The sequence below is a fragment of the Epinephelus fuscoguttatus genome, linkage group LG2, assembly GCF_011397635.1.
Source record: "Epinephelus fuscoguttatus linkage group LG2, E.fuscoguttatus.final_Chr_v1".
NCBI classification, from domain to species: domain Eukaryota; kingdom Metazoa; phylum Chordata; class Actinopteri; order Perciformes; family Serranidae; genus Epinephelus; species Epinephelus fuscoguttatus.
The window spans coordinates 25,475,331-25,491,415 of NC_064753.1; the positions used below are offsets into that span (position 1 = coordinate 25,475,331).

The following is a 16,085-nucleotide window of genomic DNA, read 5'->3' on the forward strand; positions in this document are numbered from 1 at the left end:
AGAGAACGGTGAACAGATAAGTGGAAAAGTGATTTATTAAAAGCTTTGCACAAACACCATTTAACCTAAACAGTCTTCCTCTAAACCATATAAAATATGTGCACTGTATATTAAAAGCCTAAAATGTAAACATGAAAATGTATCACTAAGTTTTACAGTATTTAGTTATTGTTACATCCCTTATGTCATTATGAAATGAGATAACTTAAATTGTATTTGATATCATGAGGAACAGCAGAAGCTTTTTCACTAAAACCAGACTCTACACTTGAGTTTGTCAGCAGCTGGAACTTCAGTACTTCTGGTGCCCACTGATTATAACCTCTTCACTCTTCATTATGCGTGATTCAGTTTTTGAGTGGGATGATTATGTGGGATGACACTGTCCTGGTGTAAAGGGATATTTAGGCTTGATGGCTTTCTTCTATACATGACCTATTACACCTAGAAAATCTGACTGTAAGTACAGTATTAAGAGAATCTTAACTATAAAGTTTTAACTATAAAGGAATTATAAGATAATATAATTATCTTGTTCCACTCCTGCTTTCTGAGACTGTCGAAGTTTACCACATCTAAAAAACAAACTGGCTCAAATGCAAATATTTAAATATTGCACAAAATCTCACATCGTTTGAACTATATTACAGTTTAACTTAAAAACACTTTAGAACTAAATCAATAGCAAGTAATGTAATACTGAACTCAGAGTTGCAACAACATAAGATCTAGAGAAACTTAAATGTCTAAAGCACAGCTCTCCTTTTTCTGTACAATATTCACATCAATAACTTTAGTTGTGCAGAGGAGAAAAAACGTTTCTCAAGTCTTTATGGCACAGAGCTGATTTTATCGTGATAACTAGGATCTGATTTCTTCTTTCTTGATGATAACAAAGACCAGATTCAAATTCCAATTTTTGACTTCTTGTGTAAGTACAAAAAACCTTGTTTGATGTTAAAAATATACACACATACAAACAAATATGAGAGATTCAAAAGATGAACAAAACACATGAAAATCTAAACAGGTAGCAAGATGTTCTGTACACGTATTATTTCAGAAAGGTGACTAACTGTCAAAGTGCTGTTTCATTTGGTCCTGCTTTAGAGTGCATGCTGCCTTAACCAGTAAGCAGTAAGTCAGCAATATGTACTCAGGTATTTCTCACTAAAGGTAATTTAGACATCAGCTTAATGTCCATTGTTGTTGTGGTTCCCCTTTTGGTTCTAAAGCATATTTAGTAACAGCAATGATAACGGAAGTTGGCCTCAACATTTGATTGTTACGCTTTGAAAATAACCTAAATTAGCTTTATGTCTTTTTTGCTATTCAGTTTCTCTGTTGGAAAGAGTCCCACGACCAGTGAGTATGTAACAGAAACACTGCAGTGTCCACATACTGTTCACAGTCATCCAATGGCTTTAAAGTCACACACATCATTCTCACACTGCGATAGCACCTGGTCGACTGATTACTTTACACACACATTAACTAAAGAACAAACACAAATGTCGCTATGAAACAATTTCAAGTTAAAAACACTGTTTAGCACGGGTGTGGTTGAGCATTAGCTGCAGATGGAGAGCGGGCACAGTGGCTCACGGAAGGGGTGACGCACCTCTGAGTATTTGGTCTGACTGTTGATCTGCCAGGCAGGCTGCAATAACACTATAACACAATAATGTGCTTAAATAACCACAGTGAAGCTGAGTCCGACACACTACTGATATAGGAGATGGCAGAGGAAGGTGCAGAGCAACAGAAGACGACACAGAACATAGAGTAGAGAGTCAACAGTTAGTGCACAAGGCCTCCACAGGGTGTCCACCCTTTGAGTTGTTGTTAGGGGATCATCACGAGGTGTCCTTGAGTGGGTTGCAAATTGTTGATCTTCCAAGCAGGCTGCAATAATGTGCTCAAAGGGAAACTTAAAGGGAAACCGCAGTGTATGCAGTTTGTGTAAATAAACGGTGCTTCCAAGGGAAGCCGAACATTCATTTGCACACAATGCACACTCCGCAATGACACAGAACTGGTTGAAAATAAGTTATAAAATTTCCCTTTAAATACCACCATGAAGCTGGGTCTGACAAACTGCTGACCTGAGCTGGCAGAGGTAGGTGCCAGGTAGGACGATAACAAGGAGTGGAGGCCTGCTGTGTGCAGAGAGGCATAAAGGCAAGTACTGTACTGTGATGTTGAAATAAAATGAACCTGCCAGTCGGTGTCTGACCATTCATCCAAGCCCTGCAGTCACACACATAAAAAGCTCATGCAAAAATGTGCCACGTGACACAGCTATGATTGTACACAGAGTTTGAGTCTGACTGTGAGAGTGTGTGATTCACTATTAATCTAAACCCAGTCAGCTCGGATCAATCCATAAACAGTTACACACACCAGTAAATCTACAAGAACTAGTCCAGAGCACTGAGTGATCTGAAAACCAAAAGCTGTAAAACTCCTAGACATATTTCTGTAAGTCAATCGATACTTTGTACTCAGCACAAATAAGAAAATGCTTATCCACATCGAAAGCTGCAAACGTATGAGGAAAACTCTCAGCTGATTAGGCCATCTTGCTGCGCTTAGCACAACTTTTTGGAATACAAACAACTGTGTGTTTGGTTTTGTATATATGTGTATACAACAGAGGTATGTACATTCTTCATGTTTGATCTCAGAAGTGTTTTTAGGAACGTGGCTGAATCAACTCACACATGCTGCCATGTGCCTTCAATACTCCTGTGTGAGTCCACTGGTTTAAAATCCCTGTATAAAAAACGTGGAGATATTTTATATACCGTGTTTAAAGGGAGTGCATCAAAGTATGGCTGTATTTTAGACTCTTCATTCTAACCAAAATATCTGTATATGGTAGATTAATCTGTTAATTATACAACTACTTTCAAATCACTTCGTTCAAGAGTCTCTTAAACCCTGTAAAATGCTTCTTATTGTATACTGTATTAAAATTGATTTATATAAAACACATGATAGTACACATCTGGGGGAATAAGCCACACAGTGAATTTCAAAGTTTTGTCAGTTTACGTCCTGAAGGAGAGAGCGATACACATTTTGGCGCCTTTGTATGAATCAGTCCACCCCGTGCTCTAGTCTACATCTGTGGGTATTTAAACTTCAGGGGTGGGAGGCAGTAATGGCTTTATTTCTGTCTTTTTGTCTGGAATTACCCTGATGTAAATATTTCTGCTGAGTGTGTGTACGTGCGTGTGTGTCCTATCGAGAGCGAGCAGAGAAGCAGCGCATGTACTCAGTGAGCCAGGGGTTGAATTCTGGTTGAACCAACTTTCTGGACTTGTCCACATCAGCAGACTTGGCCCTCCGGCGCTCGGTTCTCTGAGCCTGGATCTGACGCTCCACCTCCCGCCTGGTCTTGGCCCGAAGAGCCGACTCATGGATCTACGAGAAAACAAACGTCATTATAAACTGCCAGCTCCTGTTGACACTTGTGCTCAGTCACACCACAGCTTGTTACATGTTGATCAGAAAGATTACCTCAGTGGTTGAAGCTACAGGGCCGACGTTGTGCGTCTTCCTGCTTGCCATGTCTGCATCCTTCTCTCCTGAACCGTACAGAGCAAAAGGATGTCTGCTCTCCTTACTGTCGTCTCTGGGCTGCCGTGTTGGTGCAGGCCTGACCCGCTGGGAGTGCCATGTTTGCTTTGAGGCTTTGGGGGGTTTACTCTGCCGTGATCGGGGTACTCTAGTGTCTCTCTCTACAAACAGAAATGACAAATAGGTAAAAGCAGCGCCAAAATGCCTCATAATACTAAATATAAATGTAAATACAGTAAGTTTCTTGGAGAACGATCATCAGCAAGAATATAAGCAATGCAGAGATTAAGGCACTTAGTTCACAGTGTGCAAAGAATGGCAATTTCACAACATTTTGTGACATCTCTAAATAATAAGGGAGCCATTTGGTAAAACTTTAAGGCACTTTATATGTTTGTGATGCATCTCAAAAATGTAGTTTTGCTTATTTGTATCAGCTGTGCAATTTTTGCCTTTGAGTAGGAGTCTTGACCTGAAATGTTCTCTGCTTGGGCTAAGTATTGCTTCAATTTCTATGACACTAGTACAGACGACATACATGAGTTTCAGTACAGATGCCATCATGATTTTTCACTTGACATTTTTCTCACACAGTTAAAACACAAGAAGTCAAACAAGGACTTCAGCTGACTAATAGTCTTGGCATCAGTATTCAGTAAAGATCTAATTAAAGAAAGTTACCATGACTGGAATCTGACCACCATTTGATGCCACCTTACAGTGAATGACAGCTTCTCATACTTGGTGGTTTTCAGTAGGTACTAAATATGACTGATGTTTAACACCCAGTCACATCAGCATGGTGTCCCAGGCTGCTAGTGTTGACTTTTATTTTTAGATGTCAATCTGTATTTGACAGGTATTTTTATGGCTGACAAATCACTGCTTGATGAAATGTGATACCTTTAGCAGTCCTAATCACTATGAAGCCAGGAACCTTTTAAAAAGTGTGCAGCATAAACTATGTACTTGCTTAAATTAGCTGTAGCCATTTTGCTGTACACTCTTTGCTGTACTATGTGTTTGCTTTTTCTCTCCACATGGGGGAAGCCAGTCTCTCTGTAATCTCTTTACTGCCCATTACATCCAGTTTTTCCCTTTTGTCTTTCATGTTGACCATGATTCTAACTCCATCCCATTACTAATGATCACCTCAGATTAGCCGGCCTAATGCCCATATCCAACCACTTCCGTGTTCTTCAGTTGAAACTGTTGTACATTGTTGAATGTTATAAATATTTGGGACTCTGGCTGGATACCAGACTCACTTTTATGATTCATATGGAACACCTGTCAAGCAAAGTGAAGGTTAAAACTGGCTTTTAAAATTAAAACAATCTGCTAATCAAAGGACCACTGTGCAGTTTACAATTATGTCTGTGCTTGATTATGGTGATACTGTATATGATTGCTTATCCCTCCACCATAAAGCTTCTTGACACAGTGTATCACAGTGTGCTGCGTTTTATCATGGGTGATAGATTTCTCACACACTTTCAGTACATCTTAACTTTACCTGTACCTCACACTGAACTTGGAAAATAAGCTTCAAATACAACATTACATACAAATGGAGCGAGCACCACAAAAATAAATCTACATTCTCTTATTCCATTTGAACATTTTAAAATATTGTACTTATGTACTTGCAAACACACTTATAATTGCTTTACTTAAGTGTAATGCATCTGTCTATATTTGAACTACATATGTTAATTTTGTACACTTTTTGTATATCATTTTATTAAAAGATATACTTTATTAATCCTCAGGAGGAAATTAAAATTTTCCCTCTCTGTTGTCATATATACACAGGACCCGAATACACAAACAAGACCTATACAAGCATTAAATGTAGAGATGTCAGAGTGAGGGGGCTGCCTTGGACGGGCGCCCTGAGCAGTTGGGTGTTAAGTGCCTTACTCCACGGCACCTTGGCAGTGACTAGGGCGCGAACTGGCACCTCTTGGGGTACCAGTCCGCACCCCTTACCAGTGACCCACCAGTTCCCAAGCTAAGTTCCCATGGACGCTTGCAAGGCACACTAACCATTGACAGTACTTTAAATTACCTTTGTCCTGTTCCCTGTGATTCTGTTCTTCTCTCTCCACCTCTGGCACTCCTGCATCTTGAGCACCATTAAGTTGTGAGCCTAAGAGAAGTGAATGTCATCATATGGTTCAGTAAAGTAACACGCATTTATCCAACATTTTAAAATCATATTCCCAGCTCAGGTTTACCATGGACTGCAGACACATTCTCCTCCTCCTCCTCTTGAAGGGGCAGCCTGGGTACAGACCCTGTGGCTCTGCCCTGCTGCTGCTCCTGCTGTCTCTCCATCCTTGCCCCCTCACACTCCTCCACCTCAGCCTCCGCCCTGTCTCTGCTGGTCTCAGCCCGTACCTGGTTCTTACTGGGAGGAGTGGGGCTCCGTCCTCCAGAGTCTGAATCACTGTCGGTGCCATTCCAGAACCAGGGGTTGTGTGTGTGCTCCAGCAGCCTGCGGGTCAGCCTGTACTTCAGCATCTCCTCATAGCACTTAGTGTATGTCTCCCATTTGGGATCTTTGAACTTCTTCATGTACTCGGAGCGGATCCTCTTGGTCACCATTTTGAACTGAAATCCAACAAAGCTGAAAAACACAAACTCCTATGAGAAGCTATCGTTGTTGCACACGCATAACAGGTCTACACTGTGTTTTAAGCTTACACAGAGCCTTCGAAAATATTAACTACGATATTTTAACATACGCAGGTCTCTGAGGTTTGATATCACCGCCAGACATTTAAACCATAATGTGTAGACGGTAAACACCAATGGCAGAGCAGCTGGTGGCTTCCCCTCGGCTACCGTACCCGCCTTCTTCGTCCTCTCCCGGGGTTAGTTCGCCTCACTGAGCCGTTGGTGGAGATAAAAGTCTAATTTAGATGACTTTATAAACTGGTGTATCAATTTCGTAAATTAAATCGCCATTTTACTTTAAAATGTGGCTGAATTTTCAATTTAATCGATTGTTTTTAGTCGTGACGTCCGCTAACAGCAAATGGATGTTGCTTGAACGTGATGACGTCAGTGGCATCTCGTCCTCTGATTGGCTCCGGCAGCCTAAACGAGTATTCCAAATTAAAGGTCAGCTGTAATCACTGTATGAAAACACTCCGGGTTTTATAACCTGTTGTGCTACAAATTATTACAGCCTTATTTTATTATTGCTGAAATATAAGGTTTTCATGAATCCAGAGGCTTTAAATAAGCGTAATTAAAGCGTCATCATGGACTGTATTATATAAACTATTACATCGTAACAGAGTAGTTATAGTAGGCCTATTGGTTATTCAGTTGCCTGTAGATGCATATTATCTCCTTGCAACAAATGTGTCCGTGTTATATGAAGATGTGTGATGATCATATGATTTTATGAAGCACCGATAATCGCCTGTCAGCCCTCGCAGGTTACATCCAAGCGTTAAATCTCACTGACAATCCATCCACTCCCATCTACAGCAGTGCCGGGCTGGACAGCAGAAATTCAGGGCTGTAAGAGTCTAAATTTGTGTACAGTAAATATACTTACACTGGGGTCGGATTTCACGGAAGCAGAGCAGAACAGATGGCGTTGTCGCTGCACGGTGCTGCTGCTGTAATCACAGTCTGCGTCTCTTAGCTCCGCCCGCTTGAGGACGTTTTTAAAAAGCCAAACACACCCGCAACAGGTGGCCCGGGCCGGGATGTCAGGAATGCGGTCAGGGCGGTTATGTAGGACCAGGCTGATAATGATTTCCATCAGATGGTAAAAGAGGATGAAAATACAATATATTGTGTTGTAGGCCTATTTAATCACTGGGCGCAGATTCAACACATAAAGGAGCTAAATTGAGTTTGTTAAATTGGGTTACAGGGCTTTACTTGACCACTAATGGCCTTCAAAAAGTGCCACACCCGGCTGAATATTCATGTGTGCACTTAAGTTTGTCTGTTATAGTAGGGCTACCTGTACCTCGAGTCAAGAGGTTAAGAAATTAAGATGTGAGTGTTATAGAGAAAAGGCACGAATGGTGTCTTTATTAGGCTGGGTCAATGGGGTGCTGTAAATGATGTGGGTGCGCGCCAGAGACGCGCCAAGCGCACTCCATTGTGCTTTTAGCGCACACCCAAACCCCACACCCAGATAACCTGTGGAGCTTCTATGCATATAAGGCAGGGCCACGGAGATGCCTCACTGCACACGGGGTCTGGTTTTGTCTAAAGATGGTCTGGGGGCCCGGGGCTGCGCGTATGGTCGTCCAGGACATGCAGCTCAACAGGATTCAGAGCCGGGTGTCGGGTGTCCCATGCTACTGATCCGCTCGGTCTAAAGCGGAGCTGCTGCTGCTGCCCAGGCACATTCCTGGCAAGTCAAACTACGACTGTCGGTGCTTTCAGGCGTCGCCTTTCACCTCTGTCACCCAGCAGCCCCTCAGCCAGCATTGGCTGATGGGACAGAGACACCCTGTCTCCCTCCCTTTCACCCATCCAGCTATGATCCAGGGTGCCATGCAACACCCCGACCTCTATGAACCCTCCCCCCCATCAGCTGATTGGTTTATGGGGTAGTGTGTGTCACACAGTAGGTATGCGTAATTGCTGAGTCAATTAAGACTCTCCCGGGCTTGTTATGATGATTTTGGTTGATTTTCTCAATATTCCCCCAGTTGCTGCTGGGTTTCCCATTGAATTTGAAGAGGATTTTCATGGTTTTGAAGGCAAAATAATTTTTGAGTGGTACTTTTGTCCATATTACAATATTACTACTTTGATTTCACCAAAGCTTTTGTTTTTCTTCATCTCCCAGTACCTTCCCTCTGATAGAAAAACAAGGCCAGGGTCAAAAATACCAAATAATGGACTTTAATAAATTATCAATATGTATATACACTTACATTCACATGTGTTGGGCAACATGTTGTTCTTATCTTTTTTTATTAAAGTTTTTTTGGATGGATGCATGGTTCAGTGATGGATTTTCACAGCCTTTCTCCGTGCAACACAGACAACAAACAGCAACAAAATATGCACATTTTAAAGGGATAAAACATGCATATGAATGTCAATAGCGCAGACAGACAGTCCATTGACAGCAGAGTGTTGCTGTGCCGCAGAGATTGTTCCTCCTTCTCCCTTGTTCTCCAGGTGGCTGGTGGTGTAAACGATGGAGAAGCTGGAGATGAAGATGGAGGATTTAGAAGCACTTCCTGTGGACAATGCTGGGGCCGGCCTCGTCGTACTCCTGCTTGGAGATCCACATCTGCTGGAAGGTGGACAGGGAAGCCAAGATAGAGCCACCGATCCAGACGGAGTACTTCCTCTCGGGAGGGGCAATGATCTGGAGGAGAGGGAGGGAGAGACAAAGCATTAGTAAAGTGCCACTGCTTCATATCATTTGTTCAATTCCTGTGCGTTATTATCAATTTATGCGTATTTATGTTTTAATCTGCAGATAAATTCTAAAGTTTTTTGTTGTCAGTATATGTACCTTGATCTTCATGGTGCTGGGGGCCAGAGCAGTGATTTCCTTCTGCATACGGTCAGCAATACCAGGGTACATGGTGGTACCACCGGAGAGCACATTGTTGGCGTACAGATCCTTACGGATGTCAATGTCGCACTTCATGATGCTGTTGTAGGCAGTCTCATGAATACCAGCAGACTCCATACCTGGTCAGGTGAGAGGTACAAGTGTTAAGAGGAGGGGTGGTATCTAGTTTTGCACAATATATCCTGTGCTGCTCGCAATGAGAGAAAGTGAAGGATAATCTGACGTACCAATGAAGGAAGGCTGGAAGAGGGTCTCGGGGCAACGGAACCTCTCGTTACCGATGGTGATGACCTGACCGTCGGGAAGCTCGTAGCTCTTCTCCAGGGAGGAGGAGGAGGCAGCGGTGGCCATCTCGTTCTCGAAGTCCAGAGCCACATAGCACAGCTTCTCCTTGATGTCGCGCACGATCTCACGCTCAGCTGTAGGGAGACAAGTTGATGAGATTTTGCTCAGTGTCAAACAGCGGAGATCACAGACACCGTGTGCGTAATGGCAGACTAATAAATGAGCTGAGCTACGAAAGTTACAGAAATGTCTGAAGCTGAAAGATTAATGTTTGTTTTTCTTGAACACACCGCTACATCCAAATTTCACTGTGCATGTATATACATATTAATAATTTAAAATAGTATTCTTTGTTTTTGTAGGTCAGGTTGCTGTTTTCTTATGTTTACCAAACTATTCCAAATCTGCCTCTAAAATAAAAATATAAACTTAGCATAATATTTTAGAATCAATGTTGTCTTTATGTCTGTCCTAAAGCTGGTCTAGGTGCTTCTTCCTCTCAGGTGCTTTATTGTTGGAGTAGGCTGAGTTCCTCACCAGTGGTCACGAAAGAGTAGCCACGCTCAGTCAGGATCTTCATCAGGTAGTCGGTCAGATCACGACCAGCCAGGTCCAGACGCATGATAGCGTGGGGCAGGGCGTAACCCTCATAGACTGGGACGTTGTGGGTCACACCATCACCAGCATCCAGCACAATACCTAAAGTGAGGCAAGGCGAGAGTTTAGTTAAGTCCAGGGGACAAAAAGTACTCAGACATTTCAGTTTTGTGCGTAAATCTGTGGCTAAAGTGGGTGAATGAAGGTGGATTTACAAATACACAGAATGTGTATGTCATAGGTGCCATGAAAGAGCATAAACAATCCCAGAAATGCTGGCAGACTGTGCGTAAAAGTCGTGCGTAAAATGGGCGCAAAGGTGAATTGGCGTTTAATAGCTCAGTTAATATTATGTGTTGCTTATTATTGTTGCATAATTCTACCATTTATATTTGCCAATTACATTAAATACTACAGTAGAATGTCTTTGTCTCTTTGTATGGTGTATGTTTAGGGAGCTGTTGCTGTCAGTCTTACCAGTGGTACGGCCGGAAGCGTACAGGGACAGCACAGCCTGGATGGCCACATACATGGCGGGGACGTTGAAGGTCTCAAACATGATCTGGGTCATCTTCTCTCTGTTGGCCTTGGGGTTCAGGGGAGCCTCAGTGAGCAGGGTGGGGTGCTCCTCGGGGGCAACTCTCAGCTCATTGTAGAAGGTGTGATGCCAGATCTTCTCCATGTCGTCCCAGTTGGTGATGATGCCGTGCTCGATGGGGTACTTCAGAGTCAGGATACCTCTCTTGCTCTGGGCCTCGTCGCCGACGTAGGAGTCCTTCTGACCCATACCGACCATGACACCCTGAAGGGGGAGGAGAGGGCAAGGTAATGGAAAGGTTACGTCAAATACTCCAAACAGAGGTATGACCTTCTTCTGGCCAGATTAAAGTCTTTACTGTGTGATGCAAAAGGAACGTTGGTCATTTCGTGGATGTGCCAAATAACAGCGTGGGTCACAGAGACAGACAGAGATCAATTGTGTGTCTGTCAGTTCATCTGTGACGAATTTAGTCTGAAAGAGTCAAAGGCCACATTGCTGGTGGTAAGAGGAGTCAAATTTACATGGCTCATGGTACTCAGTGCCACGCTGTTATCAACTAACAGTTTCTAACTGCACAAAACCACCAAATTACAACACTAGAATATAAAAAAAAAATCAGCTCAATATGTTTTTTCACTCCAGTAGGAGTCTCCTGCCAAAGAGTGTTCAACTGCCTGAATTTATTATTTTAATAAAATTAGTATAGCCTAAGCCGAATTGTATTTGTCTATATTGGATGATTTGTCTGAGATGTTTTTATTACAATAATTGTACTATTATCATTATTATTATTATTTTTATTATTATTACTATTATTATTGTTTTCATGACCTGCCATCAGTAGTCTGTCCTATTATTGTATGGAGATTTCCTCCGCTGTTTACCTGGTGACGGGGGCGGCCAACGATGGAGGGGAACACGGCCCTGGGGGCATCGTCTCCGGCGAAGCCAGCCTTCACAAGGCCGGAGCCGTTGTCGCACACAAGGGCGGTAGTCTCGTCGTCGTCACACATGTTGGCTTCTGTAAGAGAGGAGGAGGAGAGAAAGAGCTCAGCCCACTAAATCAAATCCACATGGCGATACAAATTTTGTGGAGAAAATGAATCTCAATTAAGCTAAAACTTTGGTTTTCTTTCCTGCAAGCTCACACCAGGTGTCTTAATTGTAAAAAGTAAAAATAATATACTAGAAAAATAACTGTAACATTTACTGGAGCATTGATATGGTCAGGCCCATGCTTTGAGCTAAACGCATCCATGGCGCACTGACAGCGGGCCATTACGCATGGCGTTTAAAATTACATTAAAGTGAACAATCTGGATCTACGCTATTTTTTCCTTCAGATTTGTATCTGAATTAGATGAATCTCGGCTGATGATCTGTTCTCTATATCGATATTATTCTAAATTTGCCTGACGCAAAATAAAAAACCCAACTTGTGCTAAAATTCAGGTAAATCTCTCCCATTCTCTCTGTGTCATTATCACCTGTCTCAGGTAAAAAATATTCTATTTAACTGAGCTGAAGGTTTGCTGCATCGGCACCTTTTCGGGAAAAAAGTGTTACACTTATGCAGATGCTGAACTCAAACACTTTGTCAATTTATCTATCCATAATCTCCAAACATTAAATTTCGGATAAGAGCTTCTCCTGTCCAGCACTGATTTCTCTCAGCTTCTTGTTAACAACTATTTACAAATCTTTCTCCTCTCCTTCAGCTTCAGGCCTCTCCTACAGCCTAGCCTATCCTCCAGTGGAGATGCACATGTTGCCTCCAGCAGTATCTGCTCCTAGGCGTCCTGTCCCTGGGAGTCCTGTCTAACTTCTGCTCCAGTAGATGCTCCAGTGTTGCTCTGGGTAAGGCCTAGTCTGGTGTCCCAACCTGGGTGTGAGGCTTCAGGAGTCCTAGCAGGGTCTTACCTTAGGTGAGTGTCTGCGGCTCGGAGAGAAAGACCCAACCAGTGCTGTTGCTGAACCAGCTACAATCCTCACTGCTGCCTGTCCACCTTATATACCCAACCTCCACCATTCACAAACCTTACAACTGGCCCCCATCCCGGCCCTCTGCCATATTAGGATGCTGACAGGCCGAGGGTGCGGAGTGGGTGGGGGGTGCAAGGAGGCGCGCCCCGCGCAGGGGAAGGTGGGGGGCCCATCCATTGGGTTTGAGGAGAGGGTCCGGACTGACGCTGCGCGCCCCCGACGTGGAGAGAGCGCGCGCCATATATGGAACTGTCGCTTTGACCTCCCATCGAGCCTCGCGGTCCCACCTCGAGGGCCGTATAAGGAGCTTGCAGTTCAGTGGGGGTTTTCTAGGGGAGACGCCAGTTGCTACCAACCAGGGTTATAGATTTGCTGCTAGTAGGCCTCATCCAGCCTTAAAACGGGAAAATGCTGCCCTCATCTGAACAGATTTAGCCCACAGTGAGAGCCAGGGCCCTAACGACTGACTGACAGGTCAACCAGAAACTGTTCTGCAGCCTCAAAGTGCCAATTAAGACTCCAATACACACCCTGGTGATCAATATAAGATAGCACAAAATAATCTGATAAAAGCTGAGGAGGAACAGTTGGTGTGAACAGTTATGCCCTACTTCATCATACCAGTCATGACATTTAATAACATTTTCAGTAGCCTGTTTATTATTGATTATAGTAAATGATGCAGCCTGATCAATCCTGCATGAGCCCAATGTGGAGCCATGACTCGAAAACTTAGGGCCCTTTTCCATCTATATACATGTACATGTATTTGTCTCATGCTTCAGCCTTGTAGGAATTTACGTTATGAAAAAATCACTACGATTATTGCTGAGTGTGCACAGAAAATCTGTTCCTCACATCAAGAGACTGCAAACTGGAGTCACTTTTCTTAATTATGCTACAAGTGCACCCCCATTAGAAATCTTTAACAATTAGTGAAATTCATAATGTGTCATTCTGCAGACCACATGGCCTGACATTCACACATGTCTGCCTCAGTCTTATTGAATAAATAAGGAGAGAACCCCTGAAACAGCCAACAGCTGAAACTCTATCTGTAGGGCCTACTCTGCTCTGTCACTGGAGCAGTTGGATTAATTATAACTCTAACGGAGGAGGGGAGGTAGTGCACGTGTGCAAGTGTGCATGTGGGAGTGAGAAATGGAGTGTGTGTACATGCATGCACATATATGTTTGTGTGTGTGTGTGTGTTGTGGCATGAGACACCAGAAGGAGTGTAGAGGAGGTGCGAAGGAGCTTATAATAAACTTAAAGGAAGCGAGGAATGACAGAGGAACAGAGCGGTGTAAAGAAAAAGACAGAGATGAGAGTTAATTTGGTCATTTAGGGGAGCAGAGAGGAGAGAGACCCATTCTGCCATGAGAATTAGAGACTCTGACACATTAAAACAAGTGGGGATTTCTTGCCATGTTGCCATGTATTGACACCAAATATTAAGTGAGATAAAATCAAAGTGAATTAGCATCTGTGAAACTTCATATACATATCAAGAGATGTTGGAAAATGTAGATTTTTGCATTTCTGCAAGGTGGGAGGCACTTAAAGAAATAATGGGTAAATTGTAGGTACACACAGCTAATCATTGAGCTCTCATATCATAATCTTAATCTGGATTTATGTGGGAGCAGAGACATGTTAACATGCAACCTTTTATGACCTGATTCTCATTATAGCAGCAACAGCAAGCTAGAGTATGGACTGCATGTGGTCGGATACGACATAGAGTGTAAACAAAAATTTGTGCACAGGGACAAGAGGAAAAGAAAAGTTAAAGATAAGCAAAGAAAGTTGAATCTTTATGCTGTCTATGCTTTTAATCAGGCATTATTAGTTGGGCAGTAAGTTGCCTTAATTGGCCCTGCAAGTTTTCAGAGAATGTTGTTTTTGTGCCTGAAGGTGTGCATGTGTGTTGTGGGAGGGGGTCCGGGAGTGGAGGGGCTGCAGAGAGCAAGGTAGAGCTACTTTTATGTACTTGTTGTGAGCCGTTTTGGATACGAGGGCCTGCGTAACGCCTAAAATGTAAAGGGGCTGACAGTTGTCAGGGAGCAAGCGGCAGAGGGGAGGGAGGAGGGGAGGGGAGGTCAGAGGGGCCGAGGAGGAGGAGAGTCCAGGGAGGCTCCTGGAAAGTCTACTAGGGTAAGGGGAGGAGAGAGAGGGAGGTGAAAGGGCATGTGCAGCAGGTGGCAGGAAAAATGAGTTCAGTTTGTCAGAAGAAATGACACCCAGCCAGCTGAAGGAGAGACTTTGGACTGAAGGGGAGATTTTTTTTTAAAGTTATTTATTTTATTTTTTTTTTAGAAGTAAAGTATTTTTTATATATATATTTTTAAGTCGCACAGTGGTTATTTTAGTAAAATAAAAGGCGGAGAAGTGGACAGGTGGAGACAAATGGATGTGTTTTTTTAGAGCATGCTCAGTCATCTACCTTTGCTACCTACTCAGTTCGATTTTTATTCCAGTCAACACTCTGTGTCTCTCTCATGAGAGCACAGAGGGTCAGAGTGACAGAGAAAGTGTAAGAATAGCACAAGCCTCGGCATTCAATCGCTGGAACCAATACACATGCTGTACACAAATGTCCTACCTTTTTAAGTGTGGCAGTGTGCTCACTGACCGAGGCTACCGTGGTGCATGTAGAGAACAGGCAGGAGGCTTGTTGGAGATAAGTTTTCTATCTCAGGTGTTACAGTGAAGAAAGGATACTGAGGATATTGTTAAAGGACAGGTAAAGGTATTTTAAGGATAGTTTCTTTTTCCAGTGTTGTCTTAAAACAATATTCTTATCCACATTCAAACAGTTTTTGTTTTAAGACCAGCATGTAAAAATGTGGATATATTCTTAAAGGAATACTTCACCCACAGAATGACCATTTGTATATCAGTTAGTCATGCTGTGTTAGCCTAAATTTGAAATGAAAATTTTGATTTTCTGGCCTGCCTCCATGGAAAACAGGGGTCATAGTGATCCATGGATTGATTGGGAACCACGTTTAACAATGGCAAAACTACAGAAAAGCAGTCATTTAAAAACTCTCACACAACTTGTGCAGTATAATCCAAGTCTCAGCTGTCGTCTTTATCCAGTAATATGCTCATTAATTCCCAAAAACATGCATTTTATCTTAAAAATTACAATTTAAAATTTAACTAAAAGTGAAACCAGACTCCAGCACTAAATTTTTTTGTGAAAATGAATGTTTTCAGGAAGCATTGAGCATACGACTGCATAATAAGACTTGGATTATACGGCACAAGTTGTGTGAGTGCTTGAAACTGTATTTTTCAATATAACTTTGCTTTTAAACATGGTCCCTAATCAATCAATAAATTAATATTGAGGAAAAAATACGAAGTGTTGCACTGGGTTAAGCCCCTATGTAGTTAATTGTAAAAAAATCAAAACAGGTGCTCTTCAAGAATAGGGCGAATAATTACATAAAGATAAAACAACAACGACTGGCCACCTCACTATGGTACAGGCAGGCAGTCCTAAATTGC

The 16,085-nt window shown here is 42.7% G+C and overlaps 2 protein-coding genes across 3 annotated transcripts; both read right to left on the minus strand.

Moving 5' to 3' along the window:
• Window positions 1-17: 17 nt before the first annotated feature.
• ccsapb (centriole, cilia and spindle-associated protein b) lies at window positions 18-7,340 on the minus strand. Of its 2 annotated transcripts, none has more exons than XM_049560881.1 (5): window positions 7,160-7,340; window positions 5,826-6,217; window positions 5,657-5,737; window positions 3,526-3,746; window positions 18-3,429 (listed from the first exon to the last, which is right to left on the minus strand). In XM_049560881.1, the coding sequence occupies exons 2-5, from the start codon at window positions 6,193-6,195 to the stop codon at window positions 3,247-3,249; spliced, it is 855 nt and encodes a 284-aa protein (XP_049416838.1). In that variant the 5' UTR covers window positions 6,196-6,217; window positions 7,160-7,340; the 3' UTR covers window positions 18-3,246. The 2 variants fall into 2 exon arrangements, with proteins under 2 accessions (XP_049416838.1, XP_049416831.1); XM_049560874.1 differs by lacking the exon at window positions 7,160-7,340 and adding an exon at window positions 6,336-6,626.
• A 1,109-nt stretch (window positions 7,341-8,449) lies between these two features.
• acta1b (actin alpha 1, skeletal muscle b) lies at window positions 8,450-12,662 on the minus strand. Its single transcript, XM_049593536.1, has 7 exons — window positions 12,504-12,662; window positions 11,468-11,604; window positions 10,520-10,844; window positions 9,983-10,144; window positions 9,388-9,579; window positions 9,098-9,279; window positions 8,450-8,947 (listed from the first exon to the last, which is right to left on the minus strand). Exons 2-7 carry the CDS (start codon window positions 11,594-11,596, stop codon window positions 8,804-8,806), a joined length of 1,134 nt encoding a protein of 377 aa, XP_049449493.1. The 5' UTR covers window positions 11,597-11,604; window positions 12,504-12,662; the 3' UTR covers window positions 8,450-8,803.
• Between the last annotated feature and the right edge of the window lie 3,423 nt (window positions 12,663-16,085).